General features: G+C 36.0%; 1 protein-coding gene across 1 annotated transcript in view; it reads right to left on the reverse strand.

Moving 5' to 3' along the window:
• ADGRA3 (adhesion G protein-coupled receptor A3) overlaps window positions 1-16,201 on the reverse strand; it is a 54,557-nt gene that overhangs the window by 10,832 nt on the left and 27,524 nt on the right. The window contains exons 9-14 of the mRNA XM_027642916.1: window positions 9,474-9,675; window positions 6,210-6,359; window positions 3,334-3,495; window positions 2,869-3,072; window positions 1,537-1,750; window positions 1,181-1,389 (exon numbers count right to left, since the gene is read on the reverse strand). Of these exons, the coding sequence (XP_027498717.1) occupies window positions 1,181-1,389; window positions 1,537-1,750; window positions 2,869-3,072; window positions 3,334-3,495; window positions 6,210-6,359; window positions 9,474-9,675 (1,141 nt within the window). The remainder of the gene's footprint in view (window positions 1-1,180; window positions 1,390-1,536; window positions 1,751-2,868; window positions 3,073-3,333; window positions 3,496-6,209; window positions 6,360-9,473; window positions 9,676-16,201) is intronic.

The raw sequence follows: 16,201 nt of genomic DNA on the forward strand, positions 1-16,201 counted from the left end.
ACTCTCAGAGGTAAAGTGAAGAGTTGCTCTCTTTGAGCATTTTTTAAAACTTTGGCATTTAAATCAATTCTATTTATGTTTAGCTTTTTGGTATTCTACCATTTAATTCTCTTTTAAGGCAGATTTTTGAAACTTTGAGTTGCTAAAGAAAAATAGCACCTTCTCATCCACTGATCATCATAGAGGAATCCTCTTTCTTCCACACGATTACATAAAAATATATATGTAATTCCACACAGAGTACATTAACTACAACAAAACCCATAAGAAATTTAAAGTTAACGATTTCCTAAACCTCTTACTATTTCATTCAGCTTCCAATCAGCCTACCATTTTTATCATGTTTTATCATTTAGTATCTGTGGTGATTACTGCTGAGCAGAGTAGCAGTCATCATCTGTAAAAAGGGAAACTGCTTAGGCCAGATTCTGAAATTAAGAGCTCTGAGAACAAAGAAGTCAGTCTTCACAACTGAAGAGCAATAAAAAAGGTGTCTTCCTCCTTTTTCTTTTTCTATGACCATATTTTAGAATCGGTTAACCATTTTACTGATATCAATATGCTAAGACTAGAGTTTAGATACTTGTTTTAAGCAATATTTCAAAGATATTTTTGATAGTTACTAAGTGTTTTGATTTTTTTTTTATTTCAATTGATGTCTTCTGGTAACAGACCTACATACTAGCAAATGAACAGTTAATTTGCAATGAAATAGCTGTCTTTGGTTATTGATCACAGAAAAAAAATACCTGGGAAAACACTCCTGTCCTGCCAGCACATAAAGTCAACAAATTTAATCTAACACAGAGAATACAATTTAAAATAAAGGTAACAGTAGAAGAAAACCTGTCATTACTAGACTAAAGTTCATAAAAGCCTATTTAATTAAAGAGCTCATTAAAATGTCTTCCTATAATGTATTACTTCACATATGAAAATAGTTTTGTGTCTAGCATATTCAGTAATTAATTCCACTTGGACAGATTTCCATTTAAGCCTCACCTTACCTCAACATTTACATCAACAGAAGAAAAAACTAAAGATTTATTTATTACGTCTAGTTTTACGTGAAATATAATGTGGGAATGCTTGTTCTCTTTAACACAAGAAAAACTCAAACAGAATTGCATCTTGAAGCATTTTTAAGTTCCAGAAAGAAAAGCAATTCTAAGTGTCATACCATTAAGACGGCATAGTTGCTGAGGGAGTAGCACTGAATGGTAGTAATATTTTCGTCAGACAGAAGGATGTGACAACCATCAGATTTCCATCCCCCTTGTCCGTTCAGTAGATCGAAGTCCCACTGAGCTGCAACAGCATCTGCTCCATGTGCAATGCGCCGCAGCGTCACATTGATAGGGACGTGGTGACTGGCCAGGTTTAAACCATCTGTTGCAAAGGAAATGTATGTGCACATAAATTTCTCAACATGTAAGGCGTTAGATGCTAAAACCTTTTATTAGATACACACTAGTCAAAACAAGGGAGTCAAAAATGTTTCTTAAAGATCATGAAAAAGTAATAATAAAAACAAACCTATCTTGGTGAGAATAACTGGAGTTACAACTGTGCGACGTTTCCCATCATCAGCCAGATTTGTCGAATTTCCTGTTGCTGGAAAAAGCTTTCCATTGCGAAATGCAATAAGCTGAAGCTTGTAGACAGATTCATCTGCTGGTCTGATTTCTCTTTTTTGTTTTTGGGTGAAAAGGGAAGCTGGCAACTGGATAGAAGCCTCTACAATTGTGTTCTAGAAATAAACAGATTTTTAAAGTTCTAAAGAGAAAGTGAAACTCTTTATAAAGACTAAATTAGCAACTCCCCTAACTGAACTGTGTCAGAGATGAATGCATTTAGCAGACTGTGTATTGTGACAAACCTATTAGACAGTGTTTCCAAGTAATCTAGGATAAAATAGCTTAATCAAGTTATTAAAGTCTTAAAAAATTTAAAAAAGAAAAAAAAGTTAAGATTCTGCAATTGCCTTACTTTTTAGAGAGAGTAAAGTTGAAGTCGGTTTCAGTAAAGTATTACAAGATTTGACTATCGGCAACTAGAAGCAGCAACCAAGGCAAGTATACAGACAGAAATGCTGTAATTGGGCACTAGTACTATTCAAAACAGAATATACAGGAATGCTGTATACAAACAGCATTTAGCTTGTATATAAATTACACTTGGGTAGAGAAGAATGCACATAATTTCACACAATTACATAAGTATAATTTCTAATGTACACCCTGCAGTGACGTTAAAGCAAATTAAGTGATAAAACCAAACTGCTAAGTTGGCAAATGTAACCAAAAAAATACTTTTATGGAATACGAGGAAGTTTTTCCGTTTTATACACACCCACATATAGAGATATATACACGTGTGTGTGTGTGCATGTGTACACACTATATGCACACACAAACACAAAATTAACCTTTCAGGTCTGTTTTCTGTTTCACACTTATTACAGTATCACTCTGAGCAGAGCATTTCAGATATTTAAGGAGACTGGTAATATCTGTTTAATATGTAATGAAGGTGAAAATACAGGAAAATAAAGACATATTATTATGAATTAGGGCGTGTTTCAAGTTTCCATCCTTATGAAAAGGTCTGAAAGGATCCTTCAACTTAAGAACTTTGTATACCTTTCAATAGAAAACAACACCTATTTATTAAAAGCTGTGTCCATTAAAAAACCTACTTTATAATCAAACTCTAATATCCCTTGTCCCTTTAACTCCTGTCACAGTCATTCTGGATTACATAAAAATGCTAATTTAACATTAAAATTAATAATTATAAACTTGCTCTCCAAATATTTATACATAAGGTATTATTACGAAGTTTGTAGGGAAACAAAGAGTATCTGACCTTTAACGCCAGACTTGACAGTGTATTTGAAACGTTGCACTTAAAGCTTAATTGTTTATCTAGATTTCCATCAGGATCTCTTCTCCCATAATCACTGAGTCCTGTACGGTCTGATGTAGCCACTTTCTGAAATACGGTGCACGTCATCCCAGTGAAGCCAGCAGCCTTTATTACATAGGCCTCAAGAGCAATATTTGGAGAATACTGTGATGACAAAAATCAAACATAAAATAATTTCACACACCACAGAAAGGATAATATATAAAGGAATTCTCTGCCTTCACAAAAACCCTGGCATGAAGACCTTTCCTGCTTATCTGGCAGGGATAAATCTGCTCAGAGTATTGCTCTTCTCCCTACAGGAATAGTAGACATTTCAGAAAACACCCACATTAAGAAAAATAAAAAACTATTCAAACTCAAGAGCAAGAAAACTGTCTCCTAAATAAATAAATTCATACTTACAGTAGAATAAACTTGAGCTCCGTTTGCAAGCCGATACATAGCAATTTTCTGTAAACACTGTACAATTCTGGTACAAGCTTTGGCTTCCCTTTGTGCCATCCACAGAACACGTTCGTCAGCTAACATAATGTTACTGGCTATGTCCACCATCACATCACCAAGCTAACACAGAAGAGAAATAAGACTCTTTTATAGCTTTGAAAGTGTTCATCTAGTAGGATCACTATCAGAAAACACAAAGCGACTTGACAGCACAAAAAGCAAAAGGAAACTGGTTGTTCCTGTTTTAATCACCTCTTGTCATCCTGAGATACTGAAATACTTTGACTCAGACATTTACCTCCAGCAAAAAAAAAGTTATGCCAATGTAATTTGTCTGTTTATATTTTACTTAGAAAAAAATGATAAATACAGATATTTCATTAAAAGCAAAGAGAGAAATACTCCATGTTCAACTGTACTAATTGTTTAAAGGTCTATTTACAACCAACTTTAAAACCTAAAATAAACTTCAAATTAACAATAATACAGTTTGCATGTATGATTGAAGAGAGTAAGAGTAATACAGGCAAAAATTAGCACGGAACGCTCCTGTTTCACTTTCTTTCAGCAGGTCTAACTTTTTTTGATTGCTTTCTTGCTTGTCTTTTATTTTGCATGACCTGTTTTAGGTCACAGGTATATACAAGACCAACAGTAAATACCTCTAAGTAGCAGTACTGCTTTCAAACCATGAATTACATACTTTTAAGTTTATGTTCACAGCCCTCGCCCTGCCTTCTGTACAACAAACAAATACAAACTATAAAGGGAACTCATTTATTGACACCACAACTCTGCCAAAATTAACGAGCACCCACATTGACAACATTGACCTACACTGGATTTTCAAAACATTTAAGGAGCAGCGATAAATACTGGACCACAAAGCAAAGGTAAGTGTATTTTCTAGTTAAATTGATTGAAACACAATTTATAGTTGCTAAATTTAGGGACTGGAATTTTCTGCTTGAAGAGAGACAGGGTAGGGTGAGGAAGACATATCCTCTACCATCCAGGCTTCCCAATTTCTTTTCAGAGTATTACTAAAAAGGAGAGAACACAGTAGTTTGGGGTATTTTTTTTTTAATCTTTAAAAATAAAGGTCAGAATTGGAATATAAAAAATATTAACTACTTTTAGAACTGTCTCTCTGAGGGATAGAAATTATAATCAGTAAAAATTTTCAACAACTAACACAGAGTCTCAAGTAAAATTTGCAGGCTGTAGCTGTTTTCATTATATTCTCAAGAACAAATCAAAGTTAAATTAATTGAAGGTCCTTATTATAACTTATTACTACTTGAAAAGAGGTAGCAAGTTTTACACATCAACAAATGGTCATTTTACAATAAATTATCAGTATAAGGATCCTGAACTTGAAGAACTGAAGTTGTTTGACACTTTTAAAGTATATTACACACTATTCTTTCTCCTGGTTATCAAGGTATGCACAATTTTTTCCAACTGTATTCTAACAAGACACTTTGATAAGAACTTTCTGAACATTTGTCTTGTTTCTTCTGATATTAAAGAGCTAATAAATTAACCTTTCTATAGTTCATAGTACTAATATTTCAGAATAGCCACTGTAACACAAACTAAGGAACTAACAATAAGATGGTGTAAGTAAATAGGTATGAATAATGGTGTCAAGAACAAGTTTGTGGAGTAATACACTTATAAGAAATTAGTCTCATTAATAGCTACTGCAATTATTACATGAAACTGCACTCGTGTTCCTTGAATATACCAGCAAATCAAAGGTTGGCTTCAAATCCAACCGAGATAAAAAGAAACACTAAGACTGAAACTACCTATGAATTTAACCTATTTTTTCATATTATCCATTACCTTCAGACATGGCAGAGTAATGCCAGATTATGTCACTCTACAGACAATAAATCACAGTTGAGAAACAAATATCCTTTTAATGTAGTAAATCATGCAGTAATCTAAAACATGTTTCTATTTTAGACTAGGTAAAAAAAGCAGCCATTTAATGACCTCTGTGTGTAATTCCAAAATATGCAAAAAAAAAAAATCCAAGCTCTGATTGTAAAAAGGAGATTTAGCTTGAAAATTCTCCAAGGAGTTCTGCAAAGGATGTAGAAACAGCATTTATGGTTTGCTGAGGGGTGGACGGGTAAAATTTGCCTTTTATTTTTTTGAACAAGTTCAATATTGAGGCATTGTAGTCTCCAACTTCCCAACATGCACTGTACAGTGAGATCAATAAAACCTCTGTTCAGCAGTGAAACAGAGAGTTCCTACCCATTCGTGGGACTATTCCACTACTTGTATTTTTCTCCCCAGCAATGAGCATTCTCTAAGATTTTATTTTAATGTCTTATTTTATATCCTGCAAGATAGAAGAGTATTGAAAACCTTAGAGATAAAGCTCAATATTGAATAAAGACAGCCTACCATGGTGGAAGGGGAGAAGATAAGTCTTGTTTTATTCATTATTGAGAGGATCTCTGAGGCTTTCATTATTTGTATTTTTAAATAAGAGGATACCAATGAAAACCTGTGTGACCCACTCCATATTAAATAAAAACAGACTTACTGTACCTATCTCCCTGCTCCAGTGCTGACCAGAGGTGTTACTCACATTACAGGTCCAGTGAATGCTGGATCATCTCAGCGCGAATGCAAAGTCTGTGACCATGGGTCAGCAACTTCAGGGACCTACTAAACAAACAAAAACATGCAATAGAATCTGATAATCCACTAACTCAGTGCCTGCATCTAGTGTTGGGAAGGTTTCACTGCTCAGAACACTTAAGGACAAACACTATGATTATCTTTAAAGTGATGGCAAATTATCCAGTTACCTCTTTATATTTTTCAGCAAATCTTCCAAATTTCTCTATCATTTCAGCCACAAAAATAACATCCATCTTATCAGAAAAATTTGCTGCTTCAACAGTGTAAGCCAAGAGTTGTCTTGCCGTTGCCACTGCATTAGTAAGGTTGAGAGGCATCTACACAGAGAACAAAACATGAACATTTTGAAGTGAAAAGTACAAGGTAGAGACAACATTTCATCAATTAATAAATAAGCATTCTCTCAAAGAGGAGAGCAATTCCCACAGGAATGACAGTGTTTTAAGTAACCAAGGACTACCACCCTAAGATTTTAAGCAAAACAAGACAGAGAACCTGCAGATTTGTACCTGCAACCAGAAACTGGGTTTTGTGCTGTTGTCCTAGAAGGGAGAGAGGTACTGCACCAAAAAAAAAGGAGCAAAAAACCCCAAAACAGTACTGTCAAATGTTTATTTTAATTTTCACCAAAGCCTAGGCATGACAACAGAAAGTTCCTAAAATACAGCATTTTATAGCAAGAGAAGCTAAAACAAATTCAAACACACCACTGCTGCAGCATTCACTCTCAATTCTGTAATTATAGAAACGTTTGGAAAGGAATACAAACATAAAAACCAAGACAGATCTTCTGTGACAAAGCTCATGATTTCATTCCTGAAGCAAGCCACATGCTGGAAAGTTCTTCACTAAATAATACACAACATCAACATGCCTGAGCTAGCAGGGACTGAAAATGGGAAATTTTATATAGCACAGTGGAAAGCTGTGCAAATGTTATCAGCTCATGTTCAGATGCTGTTTATCCATGATAATCCAAACTAGAGAGGTTCTGTCTCTCTGGTTTTTGGTGTACAGATATCTAGTCTGCCCTACTAAATTTGCAATGTGCTACATAAGCACAACTCTGTCTTTGTCCCTGATGTCTTAGCACTTGCACATAGATTTGAATGCAACTAACAGAAGATAATTTTTGCCAATGACAGAAGTCATGTATTTAAAGTGCAAATAAAGTTCAAAGTCATAACACACGCTGAACAAAGTCAACTTTCAAATTCAGGTATTCTGTATAATTTCTTTGAATTTTTTCTTTAATCATCAATTACTTTTCAGCTAAAACTATACCTGTTCAATATACACAAACAAGAACAGTGAAATGTACATGTTCTTATACAAATGTTACAAGGGCATCATTCTATTTTAAAATTAGACCCTTATTCAATTTAAAATGCTTGGCAAAATTCTAATGTTCAAAACAGCTCAACTACCTTTTTGTTCAAAGGCTCTAAAGATGCTTATGATTACATTTAATATTAATCTCAGACAATAAATTTCTGTGCAGAATACTGCTAAAAATTCCAGACCTACTACGTGTAAAAAGAAGGTGGTTCTAAGGAGTAAAAACAACTCTAAACCAAAACATGCCACTTCCCTTAAAAAAAAAATCTGAAACCTCTACTTCAGTGTACCATACCTGTGTACATGTATTTTTAGCAGATAAGAGGAAGTTATCTACTTCACACATGAAAATTACACTTCTGCTTTTTTGAAGATACCAATGTAATCCTGACATTTTAAACTTCCTACCACGAAACTGGCAGTATTAGTCCACAACTGGATAAATGTTGGCTAACCAAAAACAGTTATAACAGGCTTAAGTAATCTAGGCTCTTAAGCAGCTGGACCACAGTATGTAGGCAGGAGTAGCATTGAGCTGTCACAGGTCTTGCAGGAAAATTTGAATTCCTAGGTGAGAAAAAAAGCAAATCAGCAGCATCAAAGCTCTAAATAAGCAAACACTCAACCTTGCTGTGTGTCCTACAAAAGGACAAACTGATTCCCAACATTATCTTTCACCTGCTAACCAGCCATTAAGAAACATCACCCTTAAACATGTTTCTTGTGACCAAGCCATGGCATGCACCTCTAAGGCTAGGAATATAAAGCACTAAAATAAAAATAATTATGTCAACCTGTAAGTTTAACTTGGGCCAAAAGAGGCATTTCCTTTCTTTCCCTCCCTCCCTTGCCACCTTTCTTATACCAGTGATCATGGGTTCCCAGGGAACTAGAGCTATAAAAAACTATGTATGCAATAGTAAGCAACTGAACACAGAGGAAACAAGTCAACAACAACACACATACACAAAATGCAGTTCAATGCTTTTGCCTCCAACTGGATTTAGCCCCAGCAAGCAGACATCAAGACTTCACTATGTGTACAAATCTAAGACATCCAAAAGGGATGTTTAAATCCCAATTGTGTCATTTAGGGGCTGTGGTGCTTCTGATACACAGTGTGAAGTTTACTCTAAAAGAATGTCACCTCACAAACTAAAACACTCCAAACTCACCCAACACAGAGAAATTCTACCCTGGGGTCAGGTAACCACCATAGTCCCATGTTAAACATGGATGGTGCTACCAACATCATCAACTCAAGTGACCAAGCTGTATTATTAAAAACAAACAAAAAACCAACCACCATATAAACTCCAAAACACCACACTGAAGACAATGTCATCTCCATAGTTTCACCAGCTGCAATGATACTAGGGATCTGACAGCATGCACTGGACTGGAAAAAAACAAGCTTAGACCAGAGGTTCAAAGCTTTATGGACTAATTTACAACACAGCACCTACACATACAAGGTTGGATACATCACTGCACAACAGTGCTTCTGAAAGTGTGCATTAACTAGATAAGCCTCAAATAGAGCCTGGAGCTGAAAAATTTTGTTTCATAGCTACGTTTTTTGTTTCAATTCTACAACACTCTCATATCCTGGTAAGTGCTAAAAGACTAAAGAAGCCTATTTAATACTCACTGTTTTCACTAGTCAGCTCTCATTGGTCACAGAGGTTTACAGCAACAAAAGCAGAGCAGAATTTGACTACTCTATTAGTAGAATGAAAAAACCTGTTCTCCATTACAGCTTGAGCCCACCTTGCTTCTTTATAGCACGTGGACAGGACAGAGCATCAGCTTGACAAAAATAATCACAACAAGCACCACTCTCTTATGCTTTAAATGAGTACAAAGAATAAAATTTCCCTTGCACTTTCAATCTGGGGGCACTCAAGAGAGATACCAAACCAAGCTTTTAACCTAAACCTATAAGTTCCACTACAGTACTCAGAGGCGTGTGTTCATCGTAACTGATCTAGACCACCATTATTACCAGCTTAAAAAAGATGAAGAGTCCTTTGAGGTTTTATTTTCATTAATCTGATTTTCATAATTTGATTTTAAAGAAATGCACAAATTACCTGATTGAACATATAAAGAACTCGAGTCACATCATTTGCATACTGGCACCTGGAGTAGTCCTCCTCTGCCCAGTACCCTCCCCTGTCGCATCTGCGCCAGGCTCTTCTCTCATCTTGTGAGTTGCCAGGATATATCCCACTGCCAGCAGAATAACGTGTACACAGCAGGTATGCTGTGATGCCTGCCAATGTTCTGGGCCACCTGGGGAGTCAAAAGGAAAAAAATCCCCACATTTAGACAAATTTACATGACAAGTAAATAAAAGGCTTAAGCACTACAACATGAAATAAAGAGACACTCAAAACTAAGCATCTCTAAACTATTGAAAAGGCCACCTTGGCTCATCTTCGGTATTTTCAAGCTGTTCATATTTGTTCCATTAACAAAATGAGTTCTAATGCTAACATGCTTTTTAAAAATTCTTTCATGAGGTTTCAGGTGGAGAGAAGAAGGTGCTTATAAAATAATTAAAAATAGTTTATTTTTTTTATAAAACCCTTCCCTACTTCACGAAAAAAATCCCTGTTAACACTATAAAAACAAGCTGAATACTAGTTTTCTACTTGTCCTGTTTATATGCATTAATGCAACTTTCAAACAACTGCATTCATATCAGTACCAAACTGCAGATATGAACAGAAGACTACATTTACAGTACTTAAGAAATAGTAGCAGTAGTACAACCACTTTGACCGCTCCTGCAAACAAACAAAATACCAAACAGAATTTAATGGGAAAAAATATGTTAAAAATGTTAAGAAAGTAGAAAATAATTCCTTTCACTCAAGGTATACGAAACTAAGCACGTCTTAAGAAAACTTCTAACATTCTCTCCACTTTCTCCTCTAATTTTACTGTGAATTTTTATCTGTATAAACAAACACACAAATAAAAAAGAATTATATTATATTAAATAATAGAAGAGATTAACCTTCTGAGGTATATTGAAAGTCTTCTCTATCTCAGATTCCTATTTATTAATCAGTTCCAACAGAACAATTTTACCATGTTCAGTAACGCAAGAAAGACTCTTACTGCAGGCCATTTTGACCATTACTTAGGTTTGGGCAATGAGCAACAAAAAGATGGCTGCTGATGGCATCCCTATATTGCACAGGTCATTGTAACAATTATAAAAGAATTTAAATTCAGTAAGAAATCTAATGCAAAAAACTAGATGATAAATACAAACTAAACTAGAAAATAGGGACTTAAATTTAACTAAATTTTATCACAGCTTTGGCATTACATGTAACTTCTCTATATTGGAGTAAAATAATTTTGTTAAGACACAGAGACTTGTTACTACAACCATCACCAGAGTATTTGAATACTAGAAGAGACAGCAGATTATTTGGGTATCATAGCAGAGCTTCATCCAGCCTAGCAAATATGCATTCCCTTACATTCAGAGCCTCAGCAGCCACTTCAAGTAGTTAACAGGAGTGTCACCATCAACCACTATCAGAAAGGAAAACTTACACTATACTTGGTGGCAATGGAGGTAGTTAAAAGAAAAAAGAAAAGTTTAAGAATAATTAGCACAGATTTTTAAATGCCTGGAATTATCAGAGGTATTTTAGAGAATGGAAATTAATTAAAAGAACAGGTATGGATTCTGCAATGGTAACATAAGTTTTTTACCATCTTTTTGTCCATAAAGAAGAAAAGGTAGCAGAAAGGACAAAAATCTTCCTTACTAAAAATAACAACAGCCTTGTTGTGAATTGCCACAATCCCAGCAGTGACTTTAGTGCAACATTACATGCACTCTAGTAAGTTAATAAAAACTTCACACTTTATCATGTCTGGTCAACTCTGATCATGGAGAGAGCAAGTTATGGATGTGCTGGGGGGGGTGGGAAGGAGGGATACGGGGATACAATACATGTAAACTTATCCAAATCACTGAAATTCAGTAAGGACACAGAAATAAATTCTGATTCAACACAGAGATGAAATACGTCTATGTTCCCAATTCTTATGTTTCCATAATAAGCCTTCAATGAATGAAGCCAAAGAGAACACAGGCGGATGAGGACAAGTAATAAATCAGCTGGCACAGCTGTTAGAAGACATGCAGGCCCACAAATACCTTGCATAATACACCCAAATCTCCACTTCCAGAATGCAGAGTCAGGTTTCCAGAAACACGCCACTGGAGTGCCAAAACATAATTTCCAAAACCATTTATCAATGCTGAAATTTTTATATTAAGTTTCCACATCAAAGATGTCACTTTGAAAGCGGTATTTGTCTCTGTCTTTACAGACAGTTTTCTAAAAGTTGTATTTTTCCAAAGCATTTTCAGTTAAAGTGTGGTCGGCTTAGTTTTGACTGAATGTATTGCCTTACAGACTGAGTGCCACATGGCCTTAGGATAATTTAAATTCTGTGGTCCTGACAGATGTTTATGACAGAACCGCCAAGACAAATATTTTCACTGAAAAATGGCACATGCTGTTCCTTTTCTCACTATTCACATCTAGTGGTACAGAATTAGAAAAAGAGGAAACAGTTTCTCTCTGGTTTCTCAGATTAGGACTCAAATGAAAAAACAAGTTTTTCAGGAAAGCTTTAATTACTATGTTCTTAAACAAGTATGATTTCTAAGCAATATACATATATATATCTATCTTCTGGAATTTCTGTAGTCATCAAACAAAAAAGTGAGAGTTTGAGTGTTTAACACTACTTCAAAGGCTGTTAGATTATTATAAGATTATTTATTTGCCTTTTCTCCATGTTTTTATCTCCACCTTCCTATTTTTGTTACCTCTCTCATTCTCTTTTGTTACTGTTCTTTTATTCCTGCTGAGTTTCCTTTGTGTTCATCTTCCTACATGGCATTTTATCATCTTTTGCCATGACCTTCTCAAAAGAACACAAACAATGCCAGACAGTCTTATAGTGTGTGCTACTTTTAGAACAAATTTCACAGAATCACAGAATATGCTGAGTTGGAAGAGACCCACAAGGATCATCACGCCCAACTCCTGGCCCTGCACGGGACCATCCCCAAGAGTTACACCATGTGCCTATCATCCAAATGCTTCATGAACTCTATCAGGCTTCGTGCTGTGACCACTGCCCTGGGGAGCCTCTTCCAGTGCCCAAATACCCTCTGGGTAAAGAAACTTTCTCTAATATCCAACCTAAACTTCCCCTGACAACTTCAGGCCATTTCCTTGGGTCCTGTCACTGGTCATCACAGAGAAGAGATCAGTGTCTGTCCCTCTTCTTCCCCTCACAAGGAAGTTTTAACTGCAGTGAGGTCTCCCTTCAGTCTCCTCTTCTCCAGGCTGAACAGACCAAGTGACCTCAGCCGCTCCTCATACAGCTTCCCCTCAAGGCCCTTCACCATCTTCGTTGCCCTCCTTTGGACACTCTGTAAGAGCTTAATATCTTTCTTATATTGTAGCACCCAAAACTGCACACGATATTCAAGGCGAGATCACACCAGTGCAGAGCACAGTGGGACAACCCCTTGCCTTGACCGGCCGGTGGTGATGCTTTGCCTGATGCCCCCCAGGACACGGTTGGCCCTCCTGGCTGCCAGGGCACTGCTGACTCATATTCAACTTGCCATGGATCAGGACCCCCAGGTCCCTTTCCATGGCACTGCTGTCCAGCATCTCATTCCCCAGTCTGTACATACATCTGGGGTTGCCCCATCCCAGGTGCAGAATCCAGCAGTTTCCCCTGTTGAACCTCATATGGTTGGTGATTGCTCAGTCCTCTCTCTAATTTACCAAGGTCTCTCTGCAGGGCCTCCCTGCCTTCAAGGAAGTCAACAGTTCCTCCCAGTTTTGTGTCATGTGCAAACTTGCCTAGTATCCCTTCCGCTCCTGTGTCCAAGTAATTTATAAGTAAGATGTTCAAGAGAGCATGGCCTAAGAAGAGCCAGGCAGAACCCCATTAGAATTTAGATATCTACAGACACATTTTACTGTTCAAACTAATGTATTATTTGTATAATGAATTAGAAAGTTTTCTACTAAACCAGAAATAAAAGGTGGGCAATTTAAAACTCACAGCTTTCTGCCATAATCTCACATACACAAAACCAATACAGATGCACAGTGTCATGAAAAGAAATGCTTTGTGAGGAACAGTGTCCCTTATCCTCTTCCCTCTCTCATTCACAATACACCTTCTATGGGTACGAGTTGCTTTGCAACCCAGGAGAGGGGAACTGATTCCAGCTTCAACTACATTTTCCTTATTCCCTATTTTTGCTAAATGAATGTTAAGCTGTACTATTCTCAGTCATGGACTGTTTCCTCCCAATACCTGTATGAGATGAGCTGAGGAGGCATTCTCTTTCGAAGGAGTTGGAGAGTACATCCCTCCAGCAGGGCTCAAAAGGTGAATAATGACATGAAATTCTCACCATCCAAACAAACGCTATTTAAGTCTGTATTCTTAATTTCTTGTGAGTCTAATCTTCAATATCTTTCACAGTTTACCTATCTGCTAGCAGAAGTGCAAATGTAGACTGTATTAACACTCTTATTTCACTACTCTTTATAATTAGGTGCTCAAAATTTATCACATATACATAAGAGTAGACAGTTGTGGGGGAAAAGATGGCTCATTTATGTTTAAGTACTGTAATTTCATTTCGGGGGGGGGAAAAAAAGCCAGTCCATGAGATTATAAAAGAATTCTTTCCTTTATATATATTAATTCTGTTTTGAAAGCATTCATTTCTTAAAATGAACAATGACTTTCAGTTACAATGAGCTTTTATATCATAATTTAATTAGCTTACAGATAGACCAGTATTTTTTAATTATTACATCCTAGTAATTCTCTAAATTAGCATGGTAATTACAATTTTAAAATATATTATGCCCAGGGAGTAACAGCTCTTAAAAAGTTAATTCTTATACTTAAGAAAGAATTCTATCAACTACCATCATAAAATTATGTTAAATACAACAGTTAAAGGATTTACTGAAGTGGAAGCACTTTAACATACAAACTGTATTTTCAATTTAATCATTGATTGTAACACATTCAGGGATATTAGGTGAGTAAGACTTAAAAGAATATTTAAATTAAAGCAAATAGATTCTATAATGAAGTTTTTGCCTAACCTTTATAAACTATGCTAAACTATTACTGAGCCAAAGACACTGAAGACAAACATTTTTTTGCTACTTTGCTATCCCATCTCTGCAGGGATAAAAGTCTAGATGCCAGTTTTGAAACACCTTCCAAGCTAAAATGACTAACCAGTTCCAACTAAAAAACTATAAAATCAAATTCACCTAGGATCATTTACAACCATCTGCTCTGAAGCATTTCTCACTAGTCAAGGCCTTATTTCCATATGCTCTCAAAGGTGAAAAATTACTCTTTCTTATTACTCTACCTAAGCTATGAGTGGAAGTCTGTTATAGTAAACCCAGATATCGTGAACTTTTTGATAAGCTGAACATTTCCTGAAATCTTATTTCTTTCTACTGAATTCCAGAGGGGGTAAATCCTATTCCACTGAACAGTCACTGAACAGCACAGGTTAATTTAATGGAAAACACTTTGAAATAAGCCTTTACCATCTGTTTTCACCTCTAATGGCTAATGAAAGAAGAACAATTCACACTTGTATCATAAAAAAAATGCATAAGTGATTTAAATAGATGTGTTCTTTGATGAATACAGCATGCATCTGTTTGACTTTCTTCGCCTTTTACCTTAAGCAGGAAGTTCTCATTTTCTAATGTAATGCTTATCCCTGCAGTTGAAACCACCACAGTGTAAAAAGAAGATATGCACAAAGTTTCTTATATAAATAACTCCTTACAATGTGAAAGTGTAGTTCTTCAGTAGTTCCAAATTGTCTCTGTGCAGCAAGTGATCTTTACACTACTTTCTTTATTAATAGTTGCTCATACTCAGCCAGCAATTGTCCAAGTAATGAACATAAAGAAGATGAACTTGGAACTAATGCTCTCAGCCAGGATTTTACTTCAATTTTAGCTACAACTGGAGGAGGCCTTTTGTACTTGAAAGCTTGTCTTCCCTCCCCCCACAAATTATGTCCCAACAACATGCTTTAACTTACTTTTCATTTCTTAATATAAAAGACTCATGGTCTTAGATCGGCTGTATACAAAGATGAAGACTTCAAAAAACTCTAATGTACACAGGGAAAGATCATAAGTGTAAAAAAAAGACCAAGCAGAAGATCAACACAGCCAAGCAGCATAAGAAAAGTGAAATGAGCAGATAAAAGCAGTTTTTACAACATTAAGAAACCCTATGCACCATAGGGAACACAATGCTATTACATACACTAATTCTCAGTAGGAGCTACTGCAGGGAGGTATAACACAGAGTAGTCATAAAGGGAATTACCTTACATATAGAGAATCTATACAGAAGCTATCTGTTACAGCTGGCACCTCCAGGAGTAACGTGTTGTTAGAGTAACCAGCAGCAGAAAGATCAGAAAAGGGAAAACAGGTGAAGAGATAAGAACAAAAGATAAAATACTCCGCAACACCCAACACAGTGGAACATCAGAGCTACCACTACAGTCCCAACAATCATTAAAAGGAAGCAGCACCATTCATATTACTTACTCTAATACAATGGGGGAAAAACCCCAAACTACGCTGTGTACTTCTCATACAGTGATTCTGTTGTATGCAAGCAGAAAGATTTTAAATAGAGAATTATGTCCTGGTGCAAATCACCCTATCAGTATGTAGTCCAA

Source organism: Corapipo altera, unplaced genomic scaffold (genome assembly GCF_003945725.1).
Source record: "Corapipo altera isolate COAL_440 unplaced genomic scaffold, ASM394572v1 22, whole genome shotgun sequence".
NCBI classification, from domain to species: Eukaryota; Metazoa; Chordata; class Aves; order Passeriformes; family Pipridae; genus Corapipo; species Corapipo altera.